The sequence below is a fragment of the Brienomyrus brachyistius genome, chromosome 8 (genome assembly GCF_023856365.1).
Source record: "Brienomyrus brachyistius isolate T26 chromosome 8, BBRACH_0.4, whole genome shotgun sequence".
NCBI lineage: Eukaryota > Metazoa > Chordata > Actinopteri > Osteoglossiformes > Mormyridae > Brienomyrus > Brienomyrus brachyistius.
In genome coordinates this window covers 9433671-9460651 of record NC_064540.1, presented here as the reverse complement: position 1 = coordinate 9460651, position 26981 = coordinate 9433671, and the positions used below count along the sequence as shown (strand labels likewise).

The following is a 26981-nucleotide window of genomic DNA, read 5'->3' as shown; positions in this document are numbered from 1 at the left end:
CTCTGGCAGACTGAAGCGTGTCAGGACATCCAGGCCCTGTTAAGTGGGAAGGGCCGGGTCCGCACTGTTCTTACTCATAATACATAAACAAGAATGGCTCCTGCAATCTACCCCAAGTAAAACACAATATGAAGGTTATGTCAGGTGACATGGGAGCCTGAAGTGCGCCGTGAAAAGCTGCTGCGGTTTACATTGCCCTGCAGCTTGTGGGTGCCAGTCTGGTACAGGGGATAAACCCAGGTGGAGAATTGGAATCAGAGAGTGGCCTCTTAGCCAATCACTGCTGTACGCTGCCAGAGTAACCAGGGAACAAACCCAGGTAGGGAATCGGAATCAAACAGCTGATTACTGCCTTACATTTGTTGCTAAATAAACCAAATAAACTTTACACACTGCCCCTGTCCTCAATAGTGTGACTAAAGGAGTTTCTTAAGGAATTTCTAATGGCACCATGCAGTGTTGGTGGGTTGTAAGTACTGACAAGTGAGCTCCCTTAATGACTCCAATCCTTCTCTTGTGCTCTGTCTCAGATCACATGCTTTCCTTTCCTCTCATGATTTAAAATGTGATTGGATTTACATACCAGCAGGTCCTTGAATGTACTGAACAAGGCAGGTTCCAGTTTCAAGTCTGGTTTCTTCACTACTGCCATCTGATACTGATCTAAACAGCTTGCTACTTGGTTATTATTGCACATGGTGTATTCTATAAACTCATAAGAAGAGTTTTTTTGTAGCCGTTTTTTGTGGGGCTGGTTGTGGATCAAAGGGAATTAATATGAATGTTTGATTTTCTTCTCAGGAATGATGGAGGCTTTAGGGCTCCACTCCGAAGAGCCTACAAACAGAACCTGGACAACTTGAATGTGACCCACTTCAGCTGCAATGTGCGCATCACCAAAAAGGGCATTAAGTGAAATTGGAGACCAGCATTTCAAACCTGCTGAACCCAACAGTCTTGAGTGAAAATTCTCACATAGCATGCAGTGCACAAGAGGATTTCTGAAAGCCCTGGTCCCAGTGGATTTCTGGTGGTTCTAAAACACATTGGCAGATAAATGCGAATGAGTAACTTCCATACGGTTCTAGGTTCTAGACTGCTGGTTGTGGTTGCACACCACAGGTCTTTACCACTTTTCCATTTATTTCATAAACTGCTGATTTTGTATTTTACAGCTACATGCTACAGGCGCCTTGGTGTTCATCTGAACAACAAACTGGACTGCACTCATAACACAAATGCACTTTACAAAAAAGGGCAGAGCAGGCTGTACCTGCTGCGGGGGCTTAGGTCTTTTGGAGTGCAGGGGCCGCTCCTGTGGTTAACTTCATTAACACCAAAGCAACTGAACCTGATTAAAACCGCTGCTACTTACAGTAACTGACCAGATCAATAACCCAATAACCCAAGTTCAATCGACTTTTTTTGTGCAATGTAATAAAGGTACTCAAATAGGGAACATACTGCAATTTTATGTTAGCAAAAAATATCAAATGTATTTATAATAAATATTAAGTGAGTAACATCAAATCAACAATCTAGAGTGTGTGCAAAAACTTTTGACTGGTAGTGTAGTCGGTAAGGTGCAGATGAGAAGCAGAGCAGGTCATCTTCTGTCAGGATGCGATATTAGTCTTTGAGAATAACATCCAAGGGAGTCATGGTTGAAGTGCCGTTTATTTAATGAACAACTGTCTTCATTCAGGGAGACTTACAGACAGCGCTCACTAGGAGAGCTGTAGTCTCTGAGAAAGGTAAACAAAATGTCCTGGGGAACCATGGCATAGCAGAGTCCCTTCCTGACGTCTAGTCTAGAGGAACATTTAGAACACATGGCATGATTTATATTGGTACTTCTATATAAATACCAAAGTGCCGTTTATACAACAAAACTGAAACCCATGCATACTTCTGCTTGGTTTAATGATACCAGATGGAGGAGGGAGTGGCGGATGCGAGTCAACACCCAACTCCCTCCTCAGACACCAGTGCTGGCTAAATGCAGTCATGGCCCTCACTACTGGGGATCTGAGCTCATCCATTTAACTCCAACCCAGATTTTCACTGGCCTCCTGTCTCTCACCAAACTGCAGACCCAACACACAACTGCACACGGCGGCGTGCTGCACCATGCGGCCCGTCTCATCTGTGATCCACGGGCAGCTGGCAAAGCAGCGCCATGCAAGAAACTGCGATGTGGCAAGAGTGGGTGCCAGGTGGAGAGCAGGCCTACAAGAGCTGGGTTGGGTAATGGCGCCCCCTACTGTATGCCCCAAAGGGCATCTGCAAGTGAGAGCTCCTGCTTACAATCCAACATCGACGGCATACAAATAACATAACAGCTGAAAATAAAACGATAAAAAAAAATCTAAACGAGGCCTGCGTATGGCGTAGCTGTGGACCCTATGCTGTACCCTATGCTGTACTTACACTGTAGCCTGACGTCTAGCTCTCAAGAAATGTAACTAGACCGAAACCATGAGATCTGTGATTGGTCTGATTGCTAGCATTCTTGTATTGCTGACTAACACTGAAGCACTATATACAGTGCTCATAGAAAGGCAGGGGAAGCTTTCTTACTTCAGTAAAAAAAATACAAATTTGATGTTTTCATAAGAACAGTCATTCCCTTATTCTTTTTTTTCACAAAAAAATATATATCACATTAGAAACTACCAGTAGTTTTAAATAAAAACATTAATTTCAAGCAGAAATAAATTAAACCAAAATTATCGTTCTAAAAGTTCTGTTCTGAAATGTTAATTCAGAGGCAGTCTCATTAGGTGCTTTTTAATTAGTAACTCCTTTGCAATAACATAAAACAACAAAAACATGTGTTTAGTAGCCCTTCGGGAGCCAATAACTACGATAGCAATTAATAGCAAAATGGCAAGAATAGAACTGAATGAGTCAAAACATTATGACACTTAATAAACAGAAAAATTTCTGTGAGGAAGATATTGTCATGTCCTGCCCTGCTCGTTAGTCCGTCCACTCGTTACTGCCCTTCTGAGATTCCCTCCAGCTGCCTCTCATTCTGCTCCCTTGTTAGTCCTGTATTTAAGTGTTTCCCAGGCTTGTGGTTCCCCAGTTTTGACACTGAAGTCATATCTCCCTGTTGCCTTCTCCCTAGATCCCATTTATTTCAAGTTCTGTTGCACCCTGTTAAGTCCTTTGTTTGCCCTGATGCCTCTCATCTGCTCGCACGTGAGACATATGTGCAGATATGTTAAACATTGCTTGTTAATGGACTTCAGTTATGATCCCAATAAATCTGCAACATTTTCACAGCTAAGCAATCATCTGAAGACTTTCTGTGAGCACTGTATATCTAGCCTTTAATAATCCACCTTAGGCATTGTAGCAAAAGGTCTACGAAATACTTGAGTTCTCTCCTAGGTGCAAGATGGTTGTTTGGCAGGAAGAAGGGGGCTTTTGTGGTTCCGCAGGACGGCCTCTCTTTCAGTCTCCAGTCTGAGGCCTCTTCCTCTTTCTGCCTGCAGAGTGTGCTATTTTCTGATGACCCGTGGAGGATCGAGCAGGTGGAATGGGGAGGGGGCATTCACAACACGGAAAGTCACATGATATCTGCACCCTCCCTTCTTGGCATGAGTGGGGCTGCTAGTCAACACAGGGGTGCATCTCAGGAACCTCCGGCAAGGTCAGAAGTAGCTGCACATTGAGCAGAAATAATAATAATAACTCTGTCTTGTAAACTCATTTGTTCCAGCCTGTCCCACAGCACTGGCTTGGAGGGCCTCCAAAAAGCAAAAGTGGGGCGATTAGAGCAGGAGACAGTAGGGCAAGGAATAGCAGACAGCAGATGGGGGATCCAACTGAAGGCTGAGCCTCAGCAGGGCTACAAGTGTTTGGCTTCATCCAGATCTCAGAGGGCAGAGGCGTGAATGTTGATTTTCATTCCCAGTGAAATGAATTGTGTAAATGTGCACACCCAAGTTGGTTATCCACCCTGGAGCGCATGGGTATCAGCAGCAATCCCTGATGTGTCTTCAAAAACACTGAGGTCTGAAGGGTGAAGGATGAGGACATTCATGACGTACTTGTGATCAAGATGGAGTCGTGACTTCAGTTCTGTGGGTTTTTTTTCTCTTTGTGTAAAAGGGGATCAGTGCATGTCACCTTAGCTGAGGATGTCTGGTAAGAAGAAAAAAACACTGAAGCAGCTCAAAAGTCAGAGTTGAGGGAGTCAGAGGTGAACGGTCAGAGGGTGGCCCAGGAGTCAGAGGTGAAAGGTCAGAGGGTGGCTCAGGAGTCTGGGGTGAACGGTCAGAGGGTGGCTCAGGAGTCAGGGGTGAACGGTCAGAGGGTGGCTCAGGAGTCAGGGATGAACGGTCAGAGGGTGGCTCAGGAGTCAGGGGTGAACAGTCAGAAGGTGGCTCAGGAGTCAGAGGTGAACGGTCAGAGGGTGGCTCGGGAGTCAGGGGTGAACGGTCAGAGGGTGGCTCAGGAGTCAGGGATGAACGGTAAGAGGGTGGCTCAGGAGTCAGAGGTGAAAGGTCAGAGGGTGGCTCAGGAGTCTGGGGTGAACGGTCAGAGGGTGGCTCAGGAGTCAGGGTGAACGGTAAGAGGGTGGCTCAGGAGTCAGGTGAACAGTCAGAGGGTGGCTCAGGAGTCAGAAGTGAACGGTCAGAGGGTGGCTCGGGAGTCAGGGGTGAATGGTCAGAGGGTGGCTCGGGAGTCAGGGGTTTACGGTCAGAGGGTGGCTCGGGAGTCAGGGGTGAACGGTCAGAAGGTGGCTCAGGAGTCAGAGGTGAACGGTCAGAGGGTGGCTCGGGAGTCAGGGGTGAACGGTCAGAGGGTGGCTCGGGAGTCAGGGGTGAATGGTCAGAGGGTGGCTCGGGAGTCAGGGGTGAACGGTCAGAGGGTATCCATAACAGGGGCCATGTTGGGGTTCAAGTTGACAGTGATGTTGATGTACAGAGGCCTGTAGGACACCTGTGGTGAGTACCTCAGGTTGCTGAGCCCATCCAGGCTCTGTCTCTCTTTAGAGTGCCACAGGAGTGCATACCTGAAGTGGGAAAAGCCACGGAAAGCATGAGTGAAGGAAACGAGCAGCCAGTTCTACACAGGGGCGCGTTTCTGCCAAAGAGCAAGGGTTGTTCTCCAGTTCGGCTGTTCCTTTGTGATGGTTTTGTACTCTCTTAAGATGCATATTATGGGCTGGAGACATATGGCAAGGCTAATGGTTGATTGAAGGACTGGGGCATCTTCACTGTTGGTAACCAGTGACTTTTATTTTAAGTTACACTCACTATTGACAAATGGACCTCTCTTGGACACTCACTACAATGGGGCATGTATAGGTTTTAAATGTCCTGCACATTTAGGGCTCTAGACATGGCTGCTATTGTTTAGCGCCCTGTGTGCTGCCTGGCTCACCTGCCCAGGAACTGTGCCTCCCCATGGTGGTGGTGGGGGATGGACATGTAGCGGCCTTCGTCTCCATGGGGGCGGCTCACTGAGTAGCCTGCAAATTGCACCCTGAGCACAGGGACACACAGAGAAACATGGAGGCGTTATACACACACACACACACATACACACACACACACACACACACACACACACACACACACACATACACACAAGGACAGCAGAAAAGGACAGCATCACTCTCCGGTAACTTGCACACACTGTAATGTACAGTCAAAACATGATTCCTAAACGTCCATCCAGTGACCCCCCCCCCCACAGCTGGGACTGGCTCCAGGCCCCCGGCAACCATGACCATGATGAACGGACAGATACGTATCTGAGTTTGGCAACATCTGTACCTGTTCCAGAGGTCATCGTCCTCACCCCCCCAGCCCCAAAAGGCATTGGGGAAGCCGTTGATATTTCGGAACTGCTTGGCGGTCAGGCCACTGACTCCGCCAAAAAACTCTTTGTAAGGCAACCTGTGGGGGACAAAAAGGCAAACTCTATTTAGGGACAGATGAAGAGTGTCCATGTACTGTATATGCCACAAGGACATTTTTTGGGGAAACTCATTTTTATAAAAACTGTGAATGCATCAAAAACTAAAAATTCCAAAAGTATTGTTTTTTGTTTGGTTACTGCCGGTTAAGGTTAGGGCTGGGTAGGCGTTAAGGTTGTCATTGCTGGGATTAGGGTTATGCTCATAAGAATGATTCGACGGTCCCCACAAAGATATGAATGTAACCGTGTGTGTGTGTATGGGAGGGACACTTACATATAAGAGTATTTGTCAAGCGCGACGGCGAAGTGCCTGGGCATGTCCGAGCAGCCGTAGTAATTGCGGTTGCTCTCAGGGATGTGATCCACGTCGTGGAAGATCATGCAGTCCCAGTCGAGGTCCTGCATGGCTTCACGGAAGCCCACGTTGAATAGCATGCCTCGGTTGAATGACTGGTCGCCTGCCTGGTGGAACAGTGCACGTACATCTCATCATGCTCGGCTTGGGGGGGGCGGGCAGATGCATGACAACACTTCCTGTCTTCGCGAGGACTTCCCAACAGCTCCCATCTTAGCATAAATAATTATTTATAGCTCTTAACATCAAAACAAAAAAATTAAAAGAGGCATAAAGTTTCAGCACATATCATCTTATTATCGTGTTACTTTCTGGCAGTGACGCTTGCCCTCCCAGCACTGTACGGCTGTGAGCTCCCTTTGCCGTGATCCTTGTTTGTGTGGAGCCGGCAGACTCTCCCACGTTCACACGAGTTTCCTCCCACAACCCAGAAACATGCGTTTTGGGCAGATTGCTGACAGACACATACGGACACAGACACTGGCATACAGACACTGACACACAGACACTGGCATACAGACACTGACACACAGACACAGACATACAGACACTGACACACAGACACTGGCATACAGACACTGGCACACAGACACAGGCACACAGACACTGGCATACAGACACAGGCACACAGACACAGGCACACAGACACTGACACACAGACACTGACACACAGACACTGGCACACAGACACTGGCATACAGACACTGGCACACAGACACAGGCACACAGACACTGGCATACAGACACAGGCACACAGACACAGGCACACAGACACTGACACACAGACACTGACACACAGACACTGGCATACAGACACTAGCACACAGACACTGGCACCGACCTGCTCGATGACATAAATGGCAAACTGGAGGTGCTGTCGCTGCAGCATTGGCACCAGATGGCGCAGCAGGATGGGAAGGTGCTCGTGGCGATTCCGGAATGGGATGAGGATGGCCACCTGGAGGTGGGGGGGGGGGTTTTCGGTCAGTCCCAGAAGATAATCAAAACACCCAGTGAATAGAGTGGCAAGAAATTATCACATCTTCAGCTCAATTTAGGAGTATACTGAACATGGGCATTCAGTAACAGGGCTGCAGATGTCGAGACTGGAGGGTGCCAGTCAGCTTTTAACTTACATGTTTGTCAGAGCTGTGTTTCTGCTGGGGGGGGGGGGGGGGGGTGGGGTGAGGGGATACACTAGGGTGGCCCTTATTGGGGGGGATGAAATTTTTTTAGGTGGTTAAATGTCACCCTCTCACCCCCTTATTTCTCTGGTAGTAGTAATTAATGTATGCAACATATCATCCAGATGAGTTGTCAGGGTTAGGGTACGCTAAATGCACGAATGTTTTCATGGTGCTTCAGGATCTGATTGGTGAGAGCCGTCAAATAACCACTTTACATGGACAGGATGAATATACTTGCTTAGAAGCAAGGAAAAGTCTTTATGAGGTTGGAAGCTTCCATCCAATGGCAATGTGCTCTGTGTATATCTGCACTCAATGGGAGAAAAGGGGATGGTGAAGCATTAGGCAGCAGTGCAGGCCAAGAAGGCAGGCCAAGACTTTGGGGAAAAGGCCCACATTCCCATCTGGCCTCTTCAGCGTCCTCAGCCTGGACACCCTTCCTGCTCTGGACTGAACTGAAACCAGCCATTGTTACATGGTACAACCTCTGCTGTGCCCCGCGCTTCTGGTCAACGGGTCAGCTAGTTCAGTTCTCGTAGTAATTTCACGTTTTAACCGCAGTGTTCTATATTGTGATTTTTAACCAGGCCTCCTGGGGTACACAAACATACTGTACCCATGCAGACAGACATGTGGCTGGCAATGAAGTCAATGACCAGCCAGAGGGTTTGACCATCTACATTAACAGTAACTCTGATCCTGAAGACATAGGATCATTTGTATAACTAAACCCTTGCTCACCTTCCAACTTGGTAGGCAGTCCAGAGGCCTCCAGCGCCCCCCAAGGGCCAGCCCAGGGTCTTCATGCAACAGGGCCTTCTCCACTTCATCCATGGCTACCTCGCTCATGTTCACTGGTATCTGGTCTCCTGTGAGACACACAGACCCACAGCCATTTCATTTTCAGGAAGGCAAGCATGTGCTTGGGAAAGTAATATAAAGGGAGGAAGGAAGGAAGAACAGAATGAAGAATAGAAGAAAGGAATGACAGAAGGAAGGCAGGAGGGAAGTAAGGAAGGAAGAAAGGAAAGAATGAAGGATAGAGGAAAGGAAGGACATAAGGAAGCAAAGAAGGAAGAAAGGAAGGAAGGAAATAAGGAAGGAAAGAAGGAAGGAATGCAGGAGGGAAGGAGAAAGGAAGGGAAGGATGGAAGGAATGAAAGAAAGGAAACAAGGAAGGAAGGAAGAAGGGAGGGAGGGAGGGAGGGAGGGAGGGAGGGAGGGAAGGAATGAGAGGGAAGGAAGGAAGAAAGTAAGACATGAAGGAAGGAAGGAAGGAAGGAAGGAAGGAAGGAAGGAAGGAAGGAAGGAAGGAAAAAGGAAATGCATCCGTTTTTACACAGGTGAGGGTGAAACTTGGGGTCTGAGTTCAGACTCAGAAATGTATCCAGCACCCCTGGGGTGTCTTCCTTCTAACAGCAATAGACACTAAACTGAGGTCAAATGGGTGGAGGAACAGGGGAGACTGGGAGAATTTGCCAGTTTCCAAGGCAAACTCAGCTCAAGCTACTAACCATGAGCCTGATACCAGCAAAAGTAACTGCGACTGCAAAAAATGGGTACTGTGGTAAAGGAAAGCAGTCAGGTGTCCCAGGATGCTATTGGAGTGATTAACCACGGGAGTGGGGAGAGGAGCTACTCACTCATAGAAGGCAGCTTTTCTGGGCAGGGCTGGCCAGATCGGTACGTGAAGTCCCCCGGGAGGTACGTGGCTGTCGGCATGTCCTGTTCTCTGACGCTGATGTTGTAAATGAAGTCTGTAAGAAGAGCAGAATGGTGGTCAAGACTTAATGGAAGGCCTTGCCCTCAGAACCCGCCCTCAGGTCCTGCCCCCAAGCTCTGCCCTCAGGCTCCGCCCTGAAACCCCAGCCTGAACCCCAATCAGGGCAAGTTCGTCGTATGCAGAGAGAAAAGGGGAACCTCGTCCTTCAGCAGCAGTTTTATTTGCTGTAAAAATCATAGATTCTCACCCTGACAACGCAGTTTCATTTAAGAACATAAGAAGACAAGAAATGTATAAACGAGGGGAGGCCATTCGGCCCATCAAACTCGTTTGGGGAGAACTTTACTAATAGCTCAGAGTTGTTAAAATCTTATCTAGCTCTGATTTAAAGGAACCCAGGGTTTTTGTTTGCACTACACTAGCAGGAAGACTATTCCACACTCCAACTACACGCTGTGTAAAGAAGCGTTTTCTCAAATTCAGTCTAAAATATCCTTCCACTAATTTTCACCTATGACCACCAGTTCTAATATTTAAACTAATATTAAAGTAGCCATTTGACTGAACAGTATCAAGACCTGTTAGAATCTTATATACCTGGATCATGTCCCCCCCTTAATCTCCTTTGCGCAAAGCTGAATAGATTCAGCTCAGCTAACCTCTCCTCATTGTAGCCCTACGTTTTACCTTTTCCAAGGTAAAAAGGTTTTACCTTTTTCTTACCAAAGAATCATATAATCGTAGCATCACCTCCACACACCTAGAGATGTAACCCAACATCCTGTTGGCCTTTTTTATTGCTTCCCCACACTGGCGAGAGTGGGACATGGAAGCATCAACATACACATCAAGGTCTTTCTCATAATCAGCTACCTTTATTTCAGTGGAACCCATAAAATATCTGTACTTTATATTTCTGCTCCCTGCATGGATTACCTTACATTTATCTACATTAAACTTCATATGCCAGGTATCAGCCCAGTCGCTAATTAAATCAAGATCCTGTTGTAGCCTTTGTGCTGCTAATTTAATCTGCTACACCACCCACCTTAGTGTTGTCTGCAAATTTAACCAGTTTACTGTATGTATTGGTGTCAATATCTATCCATCCATCCATCCATCCATCCATCCATCTATCCATCCATTATCTCCTGCTAGATCCGAGGTCGGGTCTCAGCAGGGAAACCCAGGCTTCTCTCTCCCCGGCCACTTCATCCAGCTCCTCTAGGGGAATCCCGAGGCATTCCCAGGCCAGCCGAGAGACATAGTCCCTCCAGCATGTCCTGGGTCTTCCCCGGGGCCTCCTCCCAGTGGAACATGCCCAGAACACCTCACCAGGGAGGCGTCCAGGAGGCATCCTAATCAGATGCCCGAGCCACCTCATCTGGCTCCTCTCAATGCGGAGGAGCAGCAACTCTACTCTGAGTCCCTCTCGAATGACTGAGCTCCTCACCCTATCTCTAAGGGAGAGCCCAGCCACCCTGCGGAGGAAACTCATTTCGGCCGCTTGCACTCGCGATCTCGTTCTTTCGGTCACGACCCACAGCTTGTGACCATAGGTGAGGGTAGGAACGTAGATCGACTGGTAAATCAAGAGCTTTGCCTTTTGGCTCAGCTCCTTCTTCACCATGACAGACTGATGCAGTGCCCGCATCACTGCTGACGCCGCACAAATCCGCCTGTCGATCTCCCGTCCCATCGTTTCCTCACTTGTGAACCAGACTCAGAGATATTTAAACTCCTCCACTTAGGGAAAGACCCCATCCCTGACCCGGAGAGAGCATTCTACCCTTTTCTGGCTGAGGACCATGGTCTCGGATTTGGAGGTGCTGATTCTCATCCCAGCCGCTTCACACTCAGCTGTGAACTGTCCCAGTGAGAGCCGAAGGTCACGGTCCGATGAAGTCAGCAGCACCCCATCCCCACCATTGATGTTGCACCTCTTTCCTGCCTTGAGCCGCCAGTGTCAATATCATTATTGTGAATTAGGAACAATAATGGTCCTAAAATTGAACCCTGCGGTACCTCATTATAAATGCAGGCCCACTGTGACATTGTGCCTCTAATAACTACCCGCTGCCTCCTGTCTGTTTACCAGTTTTTGATCCAAACTGCTACAGTTCCTAAAACCCCTGCAGCTTTGAGCTTAAGCAAGAGCCATTTGTGGGGGACAACATCAATAGCCTTCTGGAAATCTAAATAGATCACATCGTAGGCCTTTTTGTGATCAATTTCTCTTGTAGCTTCCTCAAAGAACTCAAGTGGATTAGTTAAACAGGACCTACCTCTCCTAAATCCATGTTGGCTATCCCTCAGAATGTTATTTGTATCCAGGTAATCTACCATTTTCACTTGGATTATAGCTTCCATTACCTTTCCATTTATGCAAGTTAAACTGACTTTCCAGACAACGCCCCATCACCCCTTAGAGACCTGGCTAATCAGTGACTAGCAGGGGTGCAGGGATTCCAGGAGCAGGAGACGGTCACCTTGTTCATCCAGTCTCATTTGTTTGTAATTTAAATCCAATTGTAGGTAGGTAAAAAATGTGTGTCATTTATTTCAATACACAAACTAGATTATTATGTTTAAAAATGAGAGTAATGCAAAGCCTGTGAAATATCTAGTTGTTTTTCAATCCAACACTCAGCACCTGCTCTGTCTCTTGCTGGTTACTTGCCTGGTTTTACTTGCCATTTTTTCTGGTCCAATATCAATATTAAAATATTAAGGATCTGCCGATAATGATACCAATCTGATATTTTATTCCATTTATCAACTAAGCATTAAATGAGATAGTTGTATCAATACATTTCAGTTAACATGACAAACTGTCTGCATTTAGTGTTGTGGTGGCATTGTTTGAGTATCCTAACAGTAGGAAAATATAATGGTCATGTTACCTACACAAGGGGGCGGCATGGTGGTGCAGTGGTTACCACTGTTGCCTCACACCTCAGGGTCCCAGGTTCGAGTCTCCGCCTGGGTCACATGTGTGTGGAGTTTGCATGTTCTCCCCATGTCATCGTGGGGTTCCCTCCGGGTACTCAGGTTTCCCCCCACAGTCCAAAAACATGCTGAGGCTAATTGGAGTTGCTAAATTGCCCGTAGCTGTGCATGTGTGAGTGAATGGTGTGTGAGTGTGCCTTGCGATGGGCTGGCCCCCCATCCTGGGTTGTTCCCTGCCTCGTGCCCATTGCTTCAGGGACAGGCTCCGGACCCCCTGCAACCCAGTAGGATTAGCGGTTTGGAAAATGGATGGGTGGATGGATGTTGCTTATACAAAAGCTACACGAGGAAATCCATGGCCAAAATGATCAGCTTCTTTGTTTTATTCAGGAAAAACTTTCACAAAATGAACATAAATATTTCTTACCGTAATTCTCAACTAACCATATATAGTCTTGTACACATATAGCGGATAGACAATGAAACTGAAACACTGGTCAGTATAGTGTTTGAGGTTTCACGCCTATATATGTGTGAAATGGTGGCCAGTCTTCATTTATTGCACATTCCATCAGCAAGAGCAGAGTATGAAGGCTGAATTAGCAGAGCAACAGCACGGCTGTACAAAATATATTACAATTCACACAACAAAAAGGGGAGTATGTCAGAGTTCAAAAGAGAACTGATTGTTGCTGCGTGTCTCACTGGTGCATGCATGATTGAGAGCCACAGTATCCAGGATGATGTCGGCATATCACCATGAAGAATGGACCACATCCAGTGGGAATAACTGTGGACGCAAGAGGAAGCTGACTGAAAGGGATATCTGGGTACTAACCCAGATTCTAACCAAAAAACATCAAACCACAACTGCTCAACTTATTGTAGAATTAAATGTGTACCTCGATTCTCCTGTTTCCACCAAAACTGTTCATCAGGAGCTCCACAGGGTCAATATTCATAGTCGGGCTGCTATAGCCAAACCCTTGGCCACTTGCCAATGTCAAACGTTGGTTTCAATGATGCCAGCAGCACAAATCTGTGGCTGTGGACAATGTGGAACGTGTATTGTTCTCTGATGAGTCCATCTTTCCCACATGCGGGAGAGTTACAGTGTGGAGAGCCCCAGAGACTGTTGTGTATCCAGAGTGCAGCAGGGGGTGAATCAGTGATGATTTGGGCTGCGATATCATGGCATTCCCTAGAACCACTACTTGTTCTAGATGGGCGCATCACTGCCAAAGACTACCAAACCATTACGGAGGACCATATTCACACAATGGTTCAAACATTGTACCCTGAAGGTGGTGTCATGCACCAATGCACACAGAAAGACTTGTGACACAGTAATTCGATGACCGTAAAATTGAAGCTGAACATCTCACATGGCCTGCACAGTCTCCAGATGTGAATATTATTAGCTACTTTGAGGTGTTTTGGAGGAGCGAGTCAGGAAACGTTTTCCTCCACAACCCCTGCCCTAATCGGTAACCAGCTACACCATACTGGCTGATCCCTACCTGTGCTGTTGGTGCTGCTGTAGGCCCCCCGGATCACCTGCTGCAGAACCTGCGCCCCCAGGCTCTGCATGTTCTGCCGGATCTGGACGCCACACGCCTGCACCATGAACAGGTACTCGTTCGCTGTGAGAAGGAGAGGGGAGAGCAAGGTGATGGTGACAGTGAAAGGAATCACACACCAGACCTAATTATGGAGCTCATGTCAGACATTCACTACAGAACTGCCAGCCACTCTGAGAATGAAACCACTCCTCTGAAAAAAAAAACAGACAAATACACAAGGCTGGAACAAGGAGCCTGCATGAAGATCTACACTGCAAGCGTGCCAATCTGCTAGATGTTTTTGTCCATCACAGCACCCTCTGTAAACTCCACACGCCGTACAGTAGTGTGTGAAAATCCCAGGAGGGCGACTGTTGCCGAATAGCTGGAACTGTCATGTCTAGTACCAACAATGAAATCATGTTCAAAATCGTTCAGATCAGGCATTTCAGCCGTACTGATTCTGAGGTAACAGTAACTAGACCACCTGACCCTCTCCAAGTGAATTTGTGGTCAGTTGCAGTCTCATGATTGGCTGTTTGTGGGAGCAGATTGTCGCCCGCCGATCGTGGCTGGCACAGCTGCAGGCCTTTGAGGTTCAGTCTGCTGCCGCAACAGCAGAGCGGCTGTAAGCGCTGTTGACAGTGACGTGCCACTCGCCGGCGATGAGGGGAAGATAGCAGGCCGCGTGGATAGGGGACGAAAAGTCATGGACTGAATGTTCTCAAAGATAAGCAAATGGAAGGCAAAATGGCTTCTGCCACCAAAATACCGCATCCTGCTAGCCTCCCTCACACACAGACGGCATCCAGTAGTGAAATCAATTCTTGCTGAAAATTGGTGGGACTCGTACCATCAAGTGACATCACTTCCTGTGACGCGTCGGCAGCAGTTTAAGTAACAGACCTGTCCTTGATGAGCATCTAGACGCAGGCAGTCACGAGGCCTGCTCAGTTGGTGCTGAGGACCCCCTGTCCCTCATGAGCTGCGCCTCAAACACACACTCCTTTCCCAGACTCATAAAACCATTCAAGGGAGTCCTCTCTTTCTGGTCTTATTTCTTAGCTGTTTTCTACATAAAGTATTACACTACTCTTCAAAACTTTGGATGTCACAGAAATTTCCTTGTTTTCCATGAAAATATACATGAAATGATATTTTCACAAAAAAATGAGTCCTCTGTTTGCAACAATTACTTCCTTGTAGACCTTGGCCATTCAAGATGTCAATTTGTTGAGGTAATCTGATGAGATTTCACCCTGTGCTTCCCCAAGCATCTCCCACAAGTTGGACTAGGTTGATGGGAACTTCTTATGAACCATTTGGTCAAGCTGCTCCCATAACAGCTCAATAGAGTTGAGATCCGTTGACTCTGCTGGCCGCTCCATTACACACAGAATACCAGCTGACTGCTTCTTCCCTAAATAGTTCCTGCATGGTTGGGAGCTGTGTTTGGGTCATTGTCCTGTTATAGGATGAAACTGGCTCTAGTGAAGCACTGCCCACAGGGTATGGCATGGTGTGGCAAAATGCAATGATAGCCTTCCTTCTTCAAGATTCCTTCTTCACCAAAGCAGCCCCAGACCATCACATTGCCTCCGCCATGTCGTCAAGCCCTCCTCTAGCCTCTTTTAACTTGATCTGCATATCACAAACGTTCTTGTCAAAACGTGTACATTTGCCCATCTCAGTCTTTTCGTTTGATTGCCCATTCTGAGATACGGCTTCTTCTGTGCAATTCCTCACTGTTGACGTTGGGACTGGTCTTTTGCAGGTACTACAGTATTTAATGAAGCTGCCAGTTGAAGACCAATGAGGCGCCTGCTTCTCAAACTACACTCTCTAATGCATTTATACTCTCGCTCAGTTGTGCCCCGGGGCCTCCCTCTCCTCGTTCTGTTGTGGTTAGAGTCAGTCTGCGCTGCTCTGTGAAGGGAGTGGTGTTGTACGAGACCGCAACAGTTTCCTGGCAATGTCTCAGAAGGAATAGTCTTCATTAGTGAAATGTTGTATTTTAGTTTGATTGCTTCTTTAATCAGCACAACAATTTTCATCTGTGCTAACATAACTGTAAAAGGGTTTTCTAATGATGTTAGGCAATTAACCTTTTAAAATGATAAACTCGCATTAGCAAACACAACATTCCACTGGAACACAGGACTAATTGTTGCTGATAATGGGCCCCTGTACACCTATGTAGATATTCCATTAAAAACGGACATTTCCAGCTGTGGTCATTTACAACATTAACTATGTCTACACAGTATTTCTGATCAGTCTGATGTTATTTTAATGGAAAAAAAATATTGCGTTTTTCAAAAGCAAAAAAAAATGTCTAAGTCACCCCAAACTTTTGCACGGTAGTGTTTGTCTGTTAACTACAGAAAAAAGATCTAACAAAATGGAAAAATGGAAAACATCACATTTTCATGCAAAACCGAAAAGCAGAGTAAACCCCTCACCTCAACTGCATCTCACTTCTAATAAACCTGATAAAATGAGCTTATGCTGCTTACTGGTTTTAGCTGGTCTAAGATAGTCTAAGATGGTCATGTTCCAACTGTTTCTGGTCTTTGACATCATAACTGGGTGGATGACCAACTGGTCATGCTGGGGAGGCCAGCCTACCAAGATGGTTATGCTTGTGCTACCAAAATGAGCATGATAAGCTGGTGTGACCAGCTAAACCATCAAAGTTCATGTGAAAACATACCATAAACTGGTCAAACAAGCTGGTTTTGCATAGCAGGGCTTTTTAAAGGAGCTCCATTAGCTTTGCCTCTATGAGATGGTGTGTCAGCCGGCATGGCAAGCAGAGTGCAGAGTGAGGCGTGTGAGAGAGTGTGACTGCTGTAAAGAGTGCTCAGCTCCTCCAACCAAAGCCAGATTGTTCTGCTATCTTTTTCACCTCCTACTGCCCCTCTGCAATTTCCCCCAGCTTTCAGTGACTGAGCACTTTCTGCTTTCCCTGGGGTGTTACGGGGCATTTGCAGACAAACACTCATCTTGGGACTTTCGGGATGTGTCACGCAAACTACCTGCACAATAAATTCTCACCTACCGCACACCATGATGCAGGTTATTCATGGGGCTTGATCTATGTCTGCCTCAGCATAAAGGCTCTGAGAAGGATCTGGCAAAGAGACACCATAAATGCATCGGAGTGCAAGTGCTTCTGCACCTGAACACAGCTTGTCATATCGCACTGAGTCCAGCATGCCGCTGATGCCCCTTTTGTGCCTGAACACAGCTTGTCACATCCCACCATGTTCGGCACATTTTTGACTTCTGCATGCCTCTTCTGTGCCTCAACACGGCTTGTCACTTCCTATCTGCCGCAATTCAGCTTACAGTCTTAACCACCCTGACCACCACACCAGCTGCATTCTGCTCTAAAAGCGGAACAGTGCTTTCTCTGCTCCTTTACTCCGATGTCGAGTGACCATCATGAACACACATGCCTGCCTCACATGCAAACGGGTGTAACCTCTGCCCGCAGCTCAGGAAGCCCCAGCTCCTCCCTTGCTCTGGTCTCAATGTGCTTCTTCTGTGGGAAAACTGACAGTACGATTCTGCACGGTGGCAGGTAGCGACGAGGTGAAGCTCCTTCCTGGGTTTCCTTCCCAGAATGCACCACTCTATTGCGGAAACGCCAGGCATGTGACTGGAGAGGTATCCGGACCCTGCACTGGAATGTCTGTGAGTGGGTGGGGTAGTGCTGCTTAGGCCTGGCGGTGGCACAGGCAGCAGGAAAACCATTTTCGCTCACTCGGCATGTGTAAGATCAAAACACTGGCAGGCTGTAGGCGTCGCTTACGCCGGCGGGGTAGGTGGGCCTACAGCGGTTAGCTCAGTGACCCCTGACTTTGATCACTAATGTGACTCAGTGAGACAGCAGAGGCAGACGGAGGAACACAGCTCCCGTCATCAGGGCAGAACGTTTGTATAAATGTCACAGATTTACTCTTTGAGGGAGAGGGAGGGGAGGGGGTGCACATTACACCCCCAGCTTCCCGGCCGAGTAAGCTGAGCCAGCTTTTGTGCTTGGTTTCTTCCACATTGCCCCCCCACCAGACCACGCCATGCTGGGACGCCATAATTTGCCTGATGTCATGCGTGAGTGACCACCGGGGGGGCATATGCACCGGTGCTGTCGCAGCAACCAGCCGGTACAGTCTGGTGGGAACCTCCTCATTCCGCACGTCACACAATTAGCACCATGGACATGCAGAACACTGTACTGACACGGCAAATCATTAGCGAAGTATTTATAGCTACAATAATTCACAATAATTATACATTTTAACTTGAAAATGCAATAAAGTGCTATAATTATTGATTCATTGTGAAATTAGATATCAGATCAAGAGGTTCAATCTGATCACCATGTGACGGCCTTCTAAGCACCATGTGACCAGCGTCTGACCTCATCACTGGGAAGTTGCACTAACCTGCAAGCCTTCTGTCACATGCTAAGTGGACCAGGAGGAGCCAGAGAGGAAGCACAGACAGGGTCATGTTTTCCCACAGCAGGGTAAGTATGGCAGGTCACAGCATCCACAAGCTCAAATGTTTTCATTTGGGGCTTCCTGATTTAAGTGAGTCTCCCTGGCTTAAACGATGCTGGATTTACCCTCAGGGATATTTATAGTCAAATGCCTGGGGTTAAGAGCCTTGTAGGTGGAAAAGGCTGAGATCTTCAACATGAACATCACCTTCCACTGGAAGGTGCAAAGTCAGTGACGGAGTTGGATATTCTGCAAAAGACATAATGAGGTTAGCAGGGGATGCGTAGTGCACAATGTCCCTCTGGAGAGCAGGCTTCAGATGCTGTGATGTGCCCGGTATGTATGGTCATCTTCAGGCAACATTTGAGTGAATGACGTTTCCTGGTACTTCTAAAATCCGGCCTTTTCCATCATGGCCTCAGTCACAGGGCGATCGGTCTGTGCACCTGCGCAACCTGACATATTCAGAGTGACTCCCAGAGCCCCATTTTTGAGTTGAGGTTATTTGACTACATGTTCGGTCATCAGACGTACATTTAACGGTTCTGTCACTTTAAAGAGGACTGACCCCTGACACACAGTCAAACACATCAATGAGTAAAACAAACAGCATAAACAGCAAACATGTATTCAGCTAAAGCTGAAAATGAATATCAAATAATAAAGGCATTCACAAAAACAATACCGCAAACACTAGTGAACTGAACAATTGTTGTTCACATGCTCCTTGTGCAGTGTGGAGAGTAATTGTGTTTTGCATGAAAAATTGACCTAACTTAGCTGGTTTCTGGACATGGTTTTCAGAGAGCTGTCATGCCCATGAAGACACCTGCACTGGAGATGTTTGTTTTACAAGCTTCAGCATAAGAAAAGCACTTTGGTGATCTGGACAGTGTGTGTAGATAAGATGTAGGTAAATACTGTGGTAATTCCAAACATGTTGGAATTAATGCACGTCCCAATAGCCAATATTTCCAGCAATGAATAAAAAGTACAGACAGCAACTTTTCAACCATGAGAGCCAAAATGACTAGATTATATTGTCAGTATAGAGTGTAAGTCTGCTCCTGACCTCCAAAATTCTGAGTGATAATCGGTTACCACTATCTCGCTGTCTGCCACGACATAATAAAAAATCATTATAACGTGAAAATATTACATTGTAATGTGAAAGCCTTACGTTATAACGTGAAACAGGATCACGTTAAAACGTGAAAGCCTTACGTTATAACGTGAAACCGTATCACGTTATAGCATGAAAATATTACATTATAACGAGAAAACCCATCTCGATAGTATTAAAAGTTAAATTGATCAATGGGCGGTGTTATGCGAAAAAGGCATCCCTCACTCTCGGGAGCGCGCACCACTGAAAACAGCGAAAGGAAAGGTCTTTTGTAACTCGTGTAAATGATCGTTTCTGTGTATGTAAACTCATAAACCGTATGTAACACATACGACATTGTATTTTGTTAAAGTACAGATATACAGCATAAAACTAATAAAATAAGTCGCGGATCTGAAAACGGTTTGTTACTTAACAGGCTGTCAAACGCCTGCTAATATCGATTGAAAAGTTCAAAACAGACATGAACTGAATGATTAGTTGTTATTGTTGACACACCACGGCACACAGTGCACAACAATGAAATGTGTTCTCTGCATGTAACCCATATGTGACAATGTGACATAGCAGGGGGCAGCTAATTCAGCGCCCGGGGAGCACTGCATAGGGGCGGTACCTTGCTTAGGGTACCTCAGTGGTGCCTTGCTAGTCGGGGATTTAATCCTGCAATTTTTCAGTTACACGTGCGCGTCCCTACCCATTAAGCCACCACTGTCCACTGAACTTGGCAATAAAGCGCTTGTTACATTTAAGTGTGTATCAGATGCACGGTAACGTTTCTTTTCACGAAAAAAAAAATGCCAATCTTTTTAAAACGTCTGGGTCTCGTTCTAATCTATGGCTAAAATAGTGTGTGTATATATATATATATATATATATATATATATATATATATATATATATATATATTCCTGTTTCACCACGTAGCACAGATGACACTTGTCTCCAAATTGTATTACGAAAACGTGCTTCATGCTGGGGTCAGTGCAAATGTAATGAAGTCGATAAGGGGATATATTTCTCATGTACAGTACTTGATGATGGGAGCTGCAGAAATGCAAAATCAAAGGGGATGCCTTTTTCGGGAACCAGCTGCCAGAAAAGGCATCCCCTGGTTAATCTGGATCTACTGTAGCTACACCGCTGAAGCTTGCACAGGTTAGTTAACACTGTCTCATATAGAAATTACAAAAGGTACTTGATGATAGCAGCTGCAGAAATGCAAAATCAAAGGGGATGCCTTTTTTGTCATAAAACCGCCCCTAAAACTACCACACAATATATCTAAGCATTTTGACCCGTGGGTTGAATTAAACTGATTGTACTTTTCATTTTGGTGGCACTGACTAATTTATTGGTGGAATTATTTGCTTTTGAGACATGACTTAATTGTTTTGAGTAACTTAGTGGCTTTTGTAGCTAAACCATAGTGTTGTGCTACATGCATTAACTGTTTTGAAAAATGCGCTTATAGTCTTGAGAATGTTAAGTATGTTTAATGAAATGTGCAAATGCAATCAAGAAAAAATCTAAGCTGTTCTGATATTAACTAATTAAGCCGTGTGCCCGTGGAAAAACACATTTATCACATTCATGATTTTGCAAAACGCGCGCGCATATGCACACAGACACACACACACGCAAAAGCTCTCACTCAATAGCTTCGTAACTCAATATACAAAAACTGTGACAATTATCTCCGTTAATCAGTTCAACGCGATTCCGGTAAAGAGGAGGAGGAAAACGCGCTTTCTCAATCTCCTCGCCGTCATTTCTTTTTATTGTTACTTCCCTGTAGGATTTACAGCCTTTCCTGATTTATGAAATTGATCCATGACAAGCGGATCATTTCTGCTTTACAGCTCAACTGGCTATTTCGATTATCCGTGTCAAGGAAAGGGGGGGAGCAAGGGGTTGCCTATATATTATATAAAACATAAGCATAAATCACTTAAAACACGAATGAAGACCGAAACATCTTACCGATGCCGGGCGCGGTGTAGATGAAGTACATTGCAGATGTAGAAAGAGAGAAGAGAAATAAAATACCCACGTATGACCTTTTCCTTATTCGCCAAGGCATCAACCGTTTATAAGACGATAAGTTAAATAAATTCATTTTAACAAAGTGTGCTATCGTCTTGCAAGCCTTCGGCGCTTCTCACGTTTACGGCATATCCTGTACGCGAATAGGAAATGGGGGCAGTTACGTGGGCAGAAAGGAGTAGTTTTCTGAGAAAGCGCTCAGATGCTTCTATGCTGAAAATGTTTCACTACACTGTATGATCACTTATCACTTATTATTGTTCAGTACTGTCATACGTCGATATTGCAGCCAGTCGCTGGCTTTCCATAAGTCCTGGGCGGAGGGTGCCGTCGCTTCTTCGCGATAACGTATGAATGAAACACGGGGAGCGTCTGCAGCCACCGGGAAGGCGCGTAACACGCACCGGCAAGTCGGGCAGGGACTAACACACGAGGCGTGACACACATGAACCCGGGGTGTAAAAACGCACTTAGAGGCGCTGCAGCATAGTGACAGTGCTGAGGTCAGGAGCACTGGGAGACGTGCTGTTCTTGGAGGGTTAAGGTTAATGTTCCGAGCTGGTTAGTGTGAGCGTCCTTCAGAATCACCATAGAGAGCTTTGCCAGCAGCTGGATTACAGCGGGATTTTCCAAAGCACGTGTTCCGGTGTCAATAATGCCAACTGAACGATGTTTTAAAGATTTTTACCCCATGTTGGACAGCAGTCTTGTTGCGTTCACACAGATATTGCTTTTCCTGCTGGACCGGGAAAGTGCGCTTTATAATGCGTCATAAGACACAGGATATTAAATAACGGTGGTCCTGTTCATTTTCCCTGCACATTTCTTTTTTGAAACATGTTAAAGTGTTTTGGACATGCAGAGCACTTATCGTACATAGGTCTATTTAATTACTTATTGTATAAGATGTAAGTCTCAGAAATATCCAGGACGGAATTCCAGTCCTTCACAAGGCAGATGCATGCTGAGTGACTCTGAATAGGACAAGCGGTTTCAGAAAATGGATAAATTATATTTATATTAAATTATATTGTCAGGATTGGGGTCCTTCTGGCCCTGCCCCATGTGTCTCGTACCCATGTATTTGGCCATCAGGTGTTGCTGGCTATTCAGTTCCCTCCTACTGTATGTCCCTAATCCCTGTAATCCCTAGTGTGTTTATTTGCTCCCTGGAATGCTGTGTGGCTTAATGTGCTAAGTGGTCAGCCACTGTCCCCCACTCCCCTTTTTGGTTGTGTGTTAGAGGCTGGCCAGAGGCTAGCTTTAGTTTTCTTAGTGTTTGAACCTATTCAGTACCGGACCTGCTCTGCTCCTCATTAGCTGTAGTTTACAGTAGTCCTCACCTGCCCCTTGTTAGCCCTTGTTGTCAACGTAGGCGCCTGCTTTATTCTGTTTTTTTAGCTGGTCATTTTGGTTGTTTGTCTTGTTTCAGTGGTGGTCTGTGGTCGCGTCTTAGTTTCCGTGTCACTGTTGTTTGACTTCTTGCTCATGTCCCTGTGGTGGTGTTAGTGAGTGATGGGCCGATGAAGCTTTATGAAGATTTCGGACTTTCCCCATTAAATGCCGGAACATGTTTTGAGTCTTTGAGCCTTTTTTTTTCATACATAGAGAGACCCCTAGTGGGTTTTGGCAATGCTGCGAATAATCTGAGAATGGAGTCTATATGCGTTCACATCAAATGAATAATGTGAACATTGGGGCAGTGAAGATATTTAGCTGAGGATGTGTTATTGCCGTATGTCAGATGTTTGGAGCGATGCACACCTGGCCAGTACAATAATGATAAATAATACGAATATAATCATTTACATTTATTCATTTGGCTGATGCTTTTATCCAAACAAGGGACTGGAAACCCAGCCTCCCCCGTGGCAGGAGAGAATTGGCCCATTGAACAAGCAACGGAACTAATAATAATAATAATACTACAAATAATAAATATGAATAATAATAATATTAACTAATTTCATATTTTGTCATATCAATATTTATTCACCTTCCCGGGAGACATCAACTCAAACTATTTCCAAACATTTGAGGATCGCCTCTTGCCATTTCCAGAGCCACCTTCCATAACGAATCAGAAGGTGCTGTATGTAATACAAACTGTATAGCAATCAGCCTATCCAACTGCAAAACGTCCCCACGATGTCCAAAGGTTTCATCTCACTTGTACAAAAGTTTCGAAGAGCCATCAGGATTCTAAACCTCTGACACCACAGGACGAATCAGACATCATCGGTCGCGTGATACTGCAGAAACAAAGCAAGGTCCGACCCCCAGCTCCGAGTCGCTGAACTTCACTTTAACTCCAAAGTCTTGGTATTATATGTCCCCTCACTAATTTTACTTAGTTCATGTTTTACCTGTTTTGTTTCAACCCCTCCTGGGCTCTTTATCGTCTGGTTTCCCATTTGTGGTCTTTTAGAGCTCTAAGCTATCTTATCTTGTCTTAACTTCCTGCTAGTGTAGCGCAAGCTAAAACCCTGGGTTCCTAAATGAGAGCTAAATAAGATTTTAACAACTCTGAGCTACTAGTTAAGTTCTCCCCAAACGAGCTCGTTGGGCTGAATGGCCTCCTCTCGTTTGTAAATGTATGTTCTTATGTTCCTCTGCAGCCCGAGTCCTGTCATCATCAGGTCTCCAGAGGCTCGGCTATGTCATTTTGTGAGGATGGGGTGCAACCTCTTCCCTGGAACAGTGTACAGTGCTGCTATGTGGGACATCCTGAGACTTTGCTGGAAAAAGTTGTTGGACATCATGGCTGGTCTGCACCCTGGTACTGTGAGTGCTGTGCAGAGTGGAAGGGCGACCTCCGTGTTTTTACAAGTAGATTCTCAGGGTCGTCAGAGGAGGATTCTTGCTCGTACTCTGTTCAGTGCATGTACCTAACCTGACCTGAAATTCCCCACGAGACCTGGAACATCACAACCAAAGCTCTCACGTTGCTTACAGCTAAGAAGGAACACTATTGGTCTCTGTCCAAAATCTTTAATAGAGCACTAATTTAACACACAATAAAAGTATTGTAGTGCTGGCGGGCTTTGAACATCCCGACATGCTTGTGAGTGCTTGTAAATAGCCACAACGTGTAATTGCTGTTAGCGTAAATACTTGTTGTGTTGTGTATCTGCTTGTCGTTGCCCAAGGTTAAGTCTGCGCTGAGCCTGGCGGACCTTGAGGCAGTGATAAAGCAGTAAACAGAGAGGCAGCAATTCTGGTGAGAAACGTGCGCAGGACACGAAGCCCATCTGCTGCTGAAGCAGGAGGAGAGGGAACTGGGCTCACTACTGTACAGAGGCCTGGACCAGAGCCACAGGCAGCAGGCGCAGATCGAGCAGGAATGAGAGCGGCTGCAGAAGAACATTAGAGGAGGGCCGGTAAACCATTGAAAAATGTGAGAGCAGATAGCCTGTGTATGCGACCTCCAGAAGCTGGAGGCAGAGGCCGGAGGCTGCATGGCCGCTTGGAGGCTGCCTGGCCGGTGGAGGCTGCCTGGCCGCTTGGAGGCTGCATGGCCGCTTGGAGGCTGCCTGGCTGCTTGGAGGCTGCATGGCCGCTTGGAGGCTGCATGGCCGTGTGGAGGCTGCCTGACCGCTTGGAGGCTGCCTGGCCGCTTGGAGGCTGCATGGCCGCTTGGAGGCTGCATGGCCGTGTGGAGGCTGCCTGACCGCTTGGAGGCTGCATGGCCGCTTGGAGGCTGCCTGGCTGCTTGGAGGCTGCATGGCCGCTTGGAGGCTGCATGGCCGTGTGGAGGCTGCCTGACCGCTTGGAGGCTGCCTGGCCGCTTGGAGGCATGTCGCGACTGGGAGGTTGCGCAGCGCGGGAATGTACTGTATGAAGGTGCAGGAATGTGAACGCGCTCTGGAGACTTGGCTGACTGAGAAGTTCTGTGAGCTGCCGAGGGAGACGCCCGGTGAGGAACTGTGGCATGAGGCCACCCTATCTGGGGAGCTGAAGGGGCAGCAGGTTCTCTCCAAGGTGCATAAAGGGAAGAGCTGGCAGCTGGGGGGGGGAATCTGCAATGCCAGTGCCCGCCAGCAACCCACTGTCTGCTAGCCTTGCCTGCGCTCATGAGCGACTGGCTTCCCCCCCACCCCCCCCCATGGGGCTACCATGAGACCAAGGAGCCTTGCTCCAGAGTGCAGGTGGGGAGGGCTGACCTTTGAGCGGGGGGGGGGGAGTGTAGCGCTGGTGGGCTTTGAATATCCCAGCATGTTTGTGTGCTCTTATAAATAGCCCCAGTGTGTAACTGTTGTTAGTGTAAATACACTCAGTGACAAAGAAGTTAAGCACCCAGAAGTAATGATCTGATTTGGATGTAATTTGGTACATGTGCTGACCAGAGATGGGTATGTAAATGACTCGATTTTCTAGGAACTGGCACGTCTAGTCACCAAACACAGAGGATGCCTCTTAGACGCATTAGACAGCAATACCGACACTTGACGGAGTTTGATAGGGAGTTTGATAGATGAGGCCAATTGGTCATATCGCGCAATTGCCTGGCATGTGGGGCATGCAGATGTCACAGTCGTCTGGCGTTGGAACCAGTGGACACATGAGGGTACCCACACGCGTCCTGAAGGTTCCGGTCGCCCAAGAAAGACCACACCAAGGGAAGATCGTCGTATTGTGCACCAAGCATTACAGAACCCCATGACATCTGTGCCTGCCATGTGGACACATGTATTGGACTGCCTACAGCACCCTGTGTCATCCCACACCATGTCTTGACGACAGGCATCGTCCCATGCGTATGGACTATGCTGAGCGAGGTACAATGCCAATAAATCTCAGTTGTGCATTACCATGGATGACTGTTGTTTGTGTGTAAGGCGGAGCTGAGGGGAGAGGACCAGTCCTGCTAATGCTGTGGAGAGACACACCAGTGTTACTCCTGGCATCATGTCGGGGGAAGTCATAAGGTATGACATCATGGTGGGGGAAGTCATAAGGTATGACATCATGGTGGGGGAAGTCATAAGGTATGACATAATGGTGGGGGAAGTCATAAGGTATGACTTCAGGTCATCTCTGATTGTCAATCGGGGGACCCTGATAGCAGTCAGTGACATCCTGTGTCCACATTTCTTACCCCATCTGAGACAGCACCCTGGTACAGTCTTTCAATAAGACAACCCCTGTCCACACACAGCATGTGCGTCTAAGGACTGCCTGCTTCATGTCGAGGTCCTCCAGCGGCCAGCCAGGTCCCCTGATTTTTCCCCAATCAAACGTGTGGGATTAGCTTGAACACCAACTTAGACCCAGTGCCAATCTGCAGGAACAGCTGTGAGGCAAAGGAGAGGATACAACGGTTGTATGACTCCCTTCTATACCATATCGGCGTATGTACTGTATCCAGGCCCGGGGAGGAGGGGGTGCCACACCGTACTGACATGGGACCAGCAGTGTGCCCATACTGCCAACTCTGTTGTCCATTTCATCTGATATTATAATCATTCCGATACAGTTACATGACCTTTCACCACATGCAGATTCCTATCATTTTCACCACTCTGTAAAGGTGCTTAACGTTTTTTGTCATTGTTTGTGCATCTTATGCTGTGTATCTGCCTGTC

At 46.8% G+C, this 26981-nt stretch overlaps 1 protein-coding gene across 2 annotated transcripts; it reads right to left on the bottom strand.

The window, feature by feature from the left end:
* Positions 1 to 1658: 1658 nt before the first annotated feature.
* LOC125748072 (beta-1,4-galactosyltransferase 5-like) lies at positions 1659 to 21783 on the bottom strand. 2 transcript variants are annotated; one of them, XM_049023881.1, is made up of 10 exons: positions 21334 to 21783; positions 13675 to 13797; positions 9126 to 9239; positions 8224 to 8351; positions 7137 to 7253; positions 6215 to 6402; positions 5796 to 5918; positions 5401 to 5502; positions 4970 to 5029; positions 1659 to 4026 (listed from the first exon to the last, which is right to left on the bottom strand). In XM_049023881.1, the coding sequence occupies exons 1-10, from the start codon at positions 21467 to 21469 to the stop codon at positions 4011 to 4013; spliced, it is 1107 nt and encodes a 368-aa protein (XP_048879838.1). In that variant the 5' UTR covers positions 21470 to 21783; the 3' UTR covers positions 1659 to 4010. The 2 variants fall into 2 exon arrangements, with proteins under 2 accessions (XP_048879838.1, XP_048879837.1); XM_049023880.1 differs by having other exon boundaries at positions 1659 to 5029.
* Positions 21784 to 26981: the final 5198 nt, after the last annotated feature.

What these genes read in the sequence shown, in the direction of transcription:
- LOC125748072 (XM_049023880.1), bottom strand. Translation starts at nt 21,469, where the DNA reads ATGAATTTATTTAACTTATCGTCTTATAAACGGTTGATGCCTTGGCGA. An exon ending in CAGCAGCACCAACAGCACAG is followed by an intron (nt 9,240 to 13,674) that starts GTAGGGATCAGC and finishes CTCTTCTTACAG; the next exon opens with ACTTCATTTACAACATCAGC. An exon ending in GAGGCACAGTTCCTGGGCAG is followed by an intron (nt 5,030 to 5,400) that starts GTGAGCCAGGCA and finishes TTCCCACTTCAG; the next exon opens with GTATGCACTCCTGTGGCACT.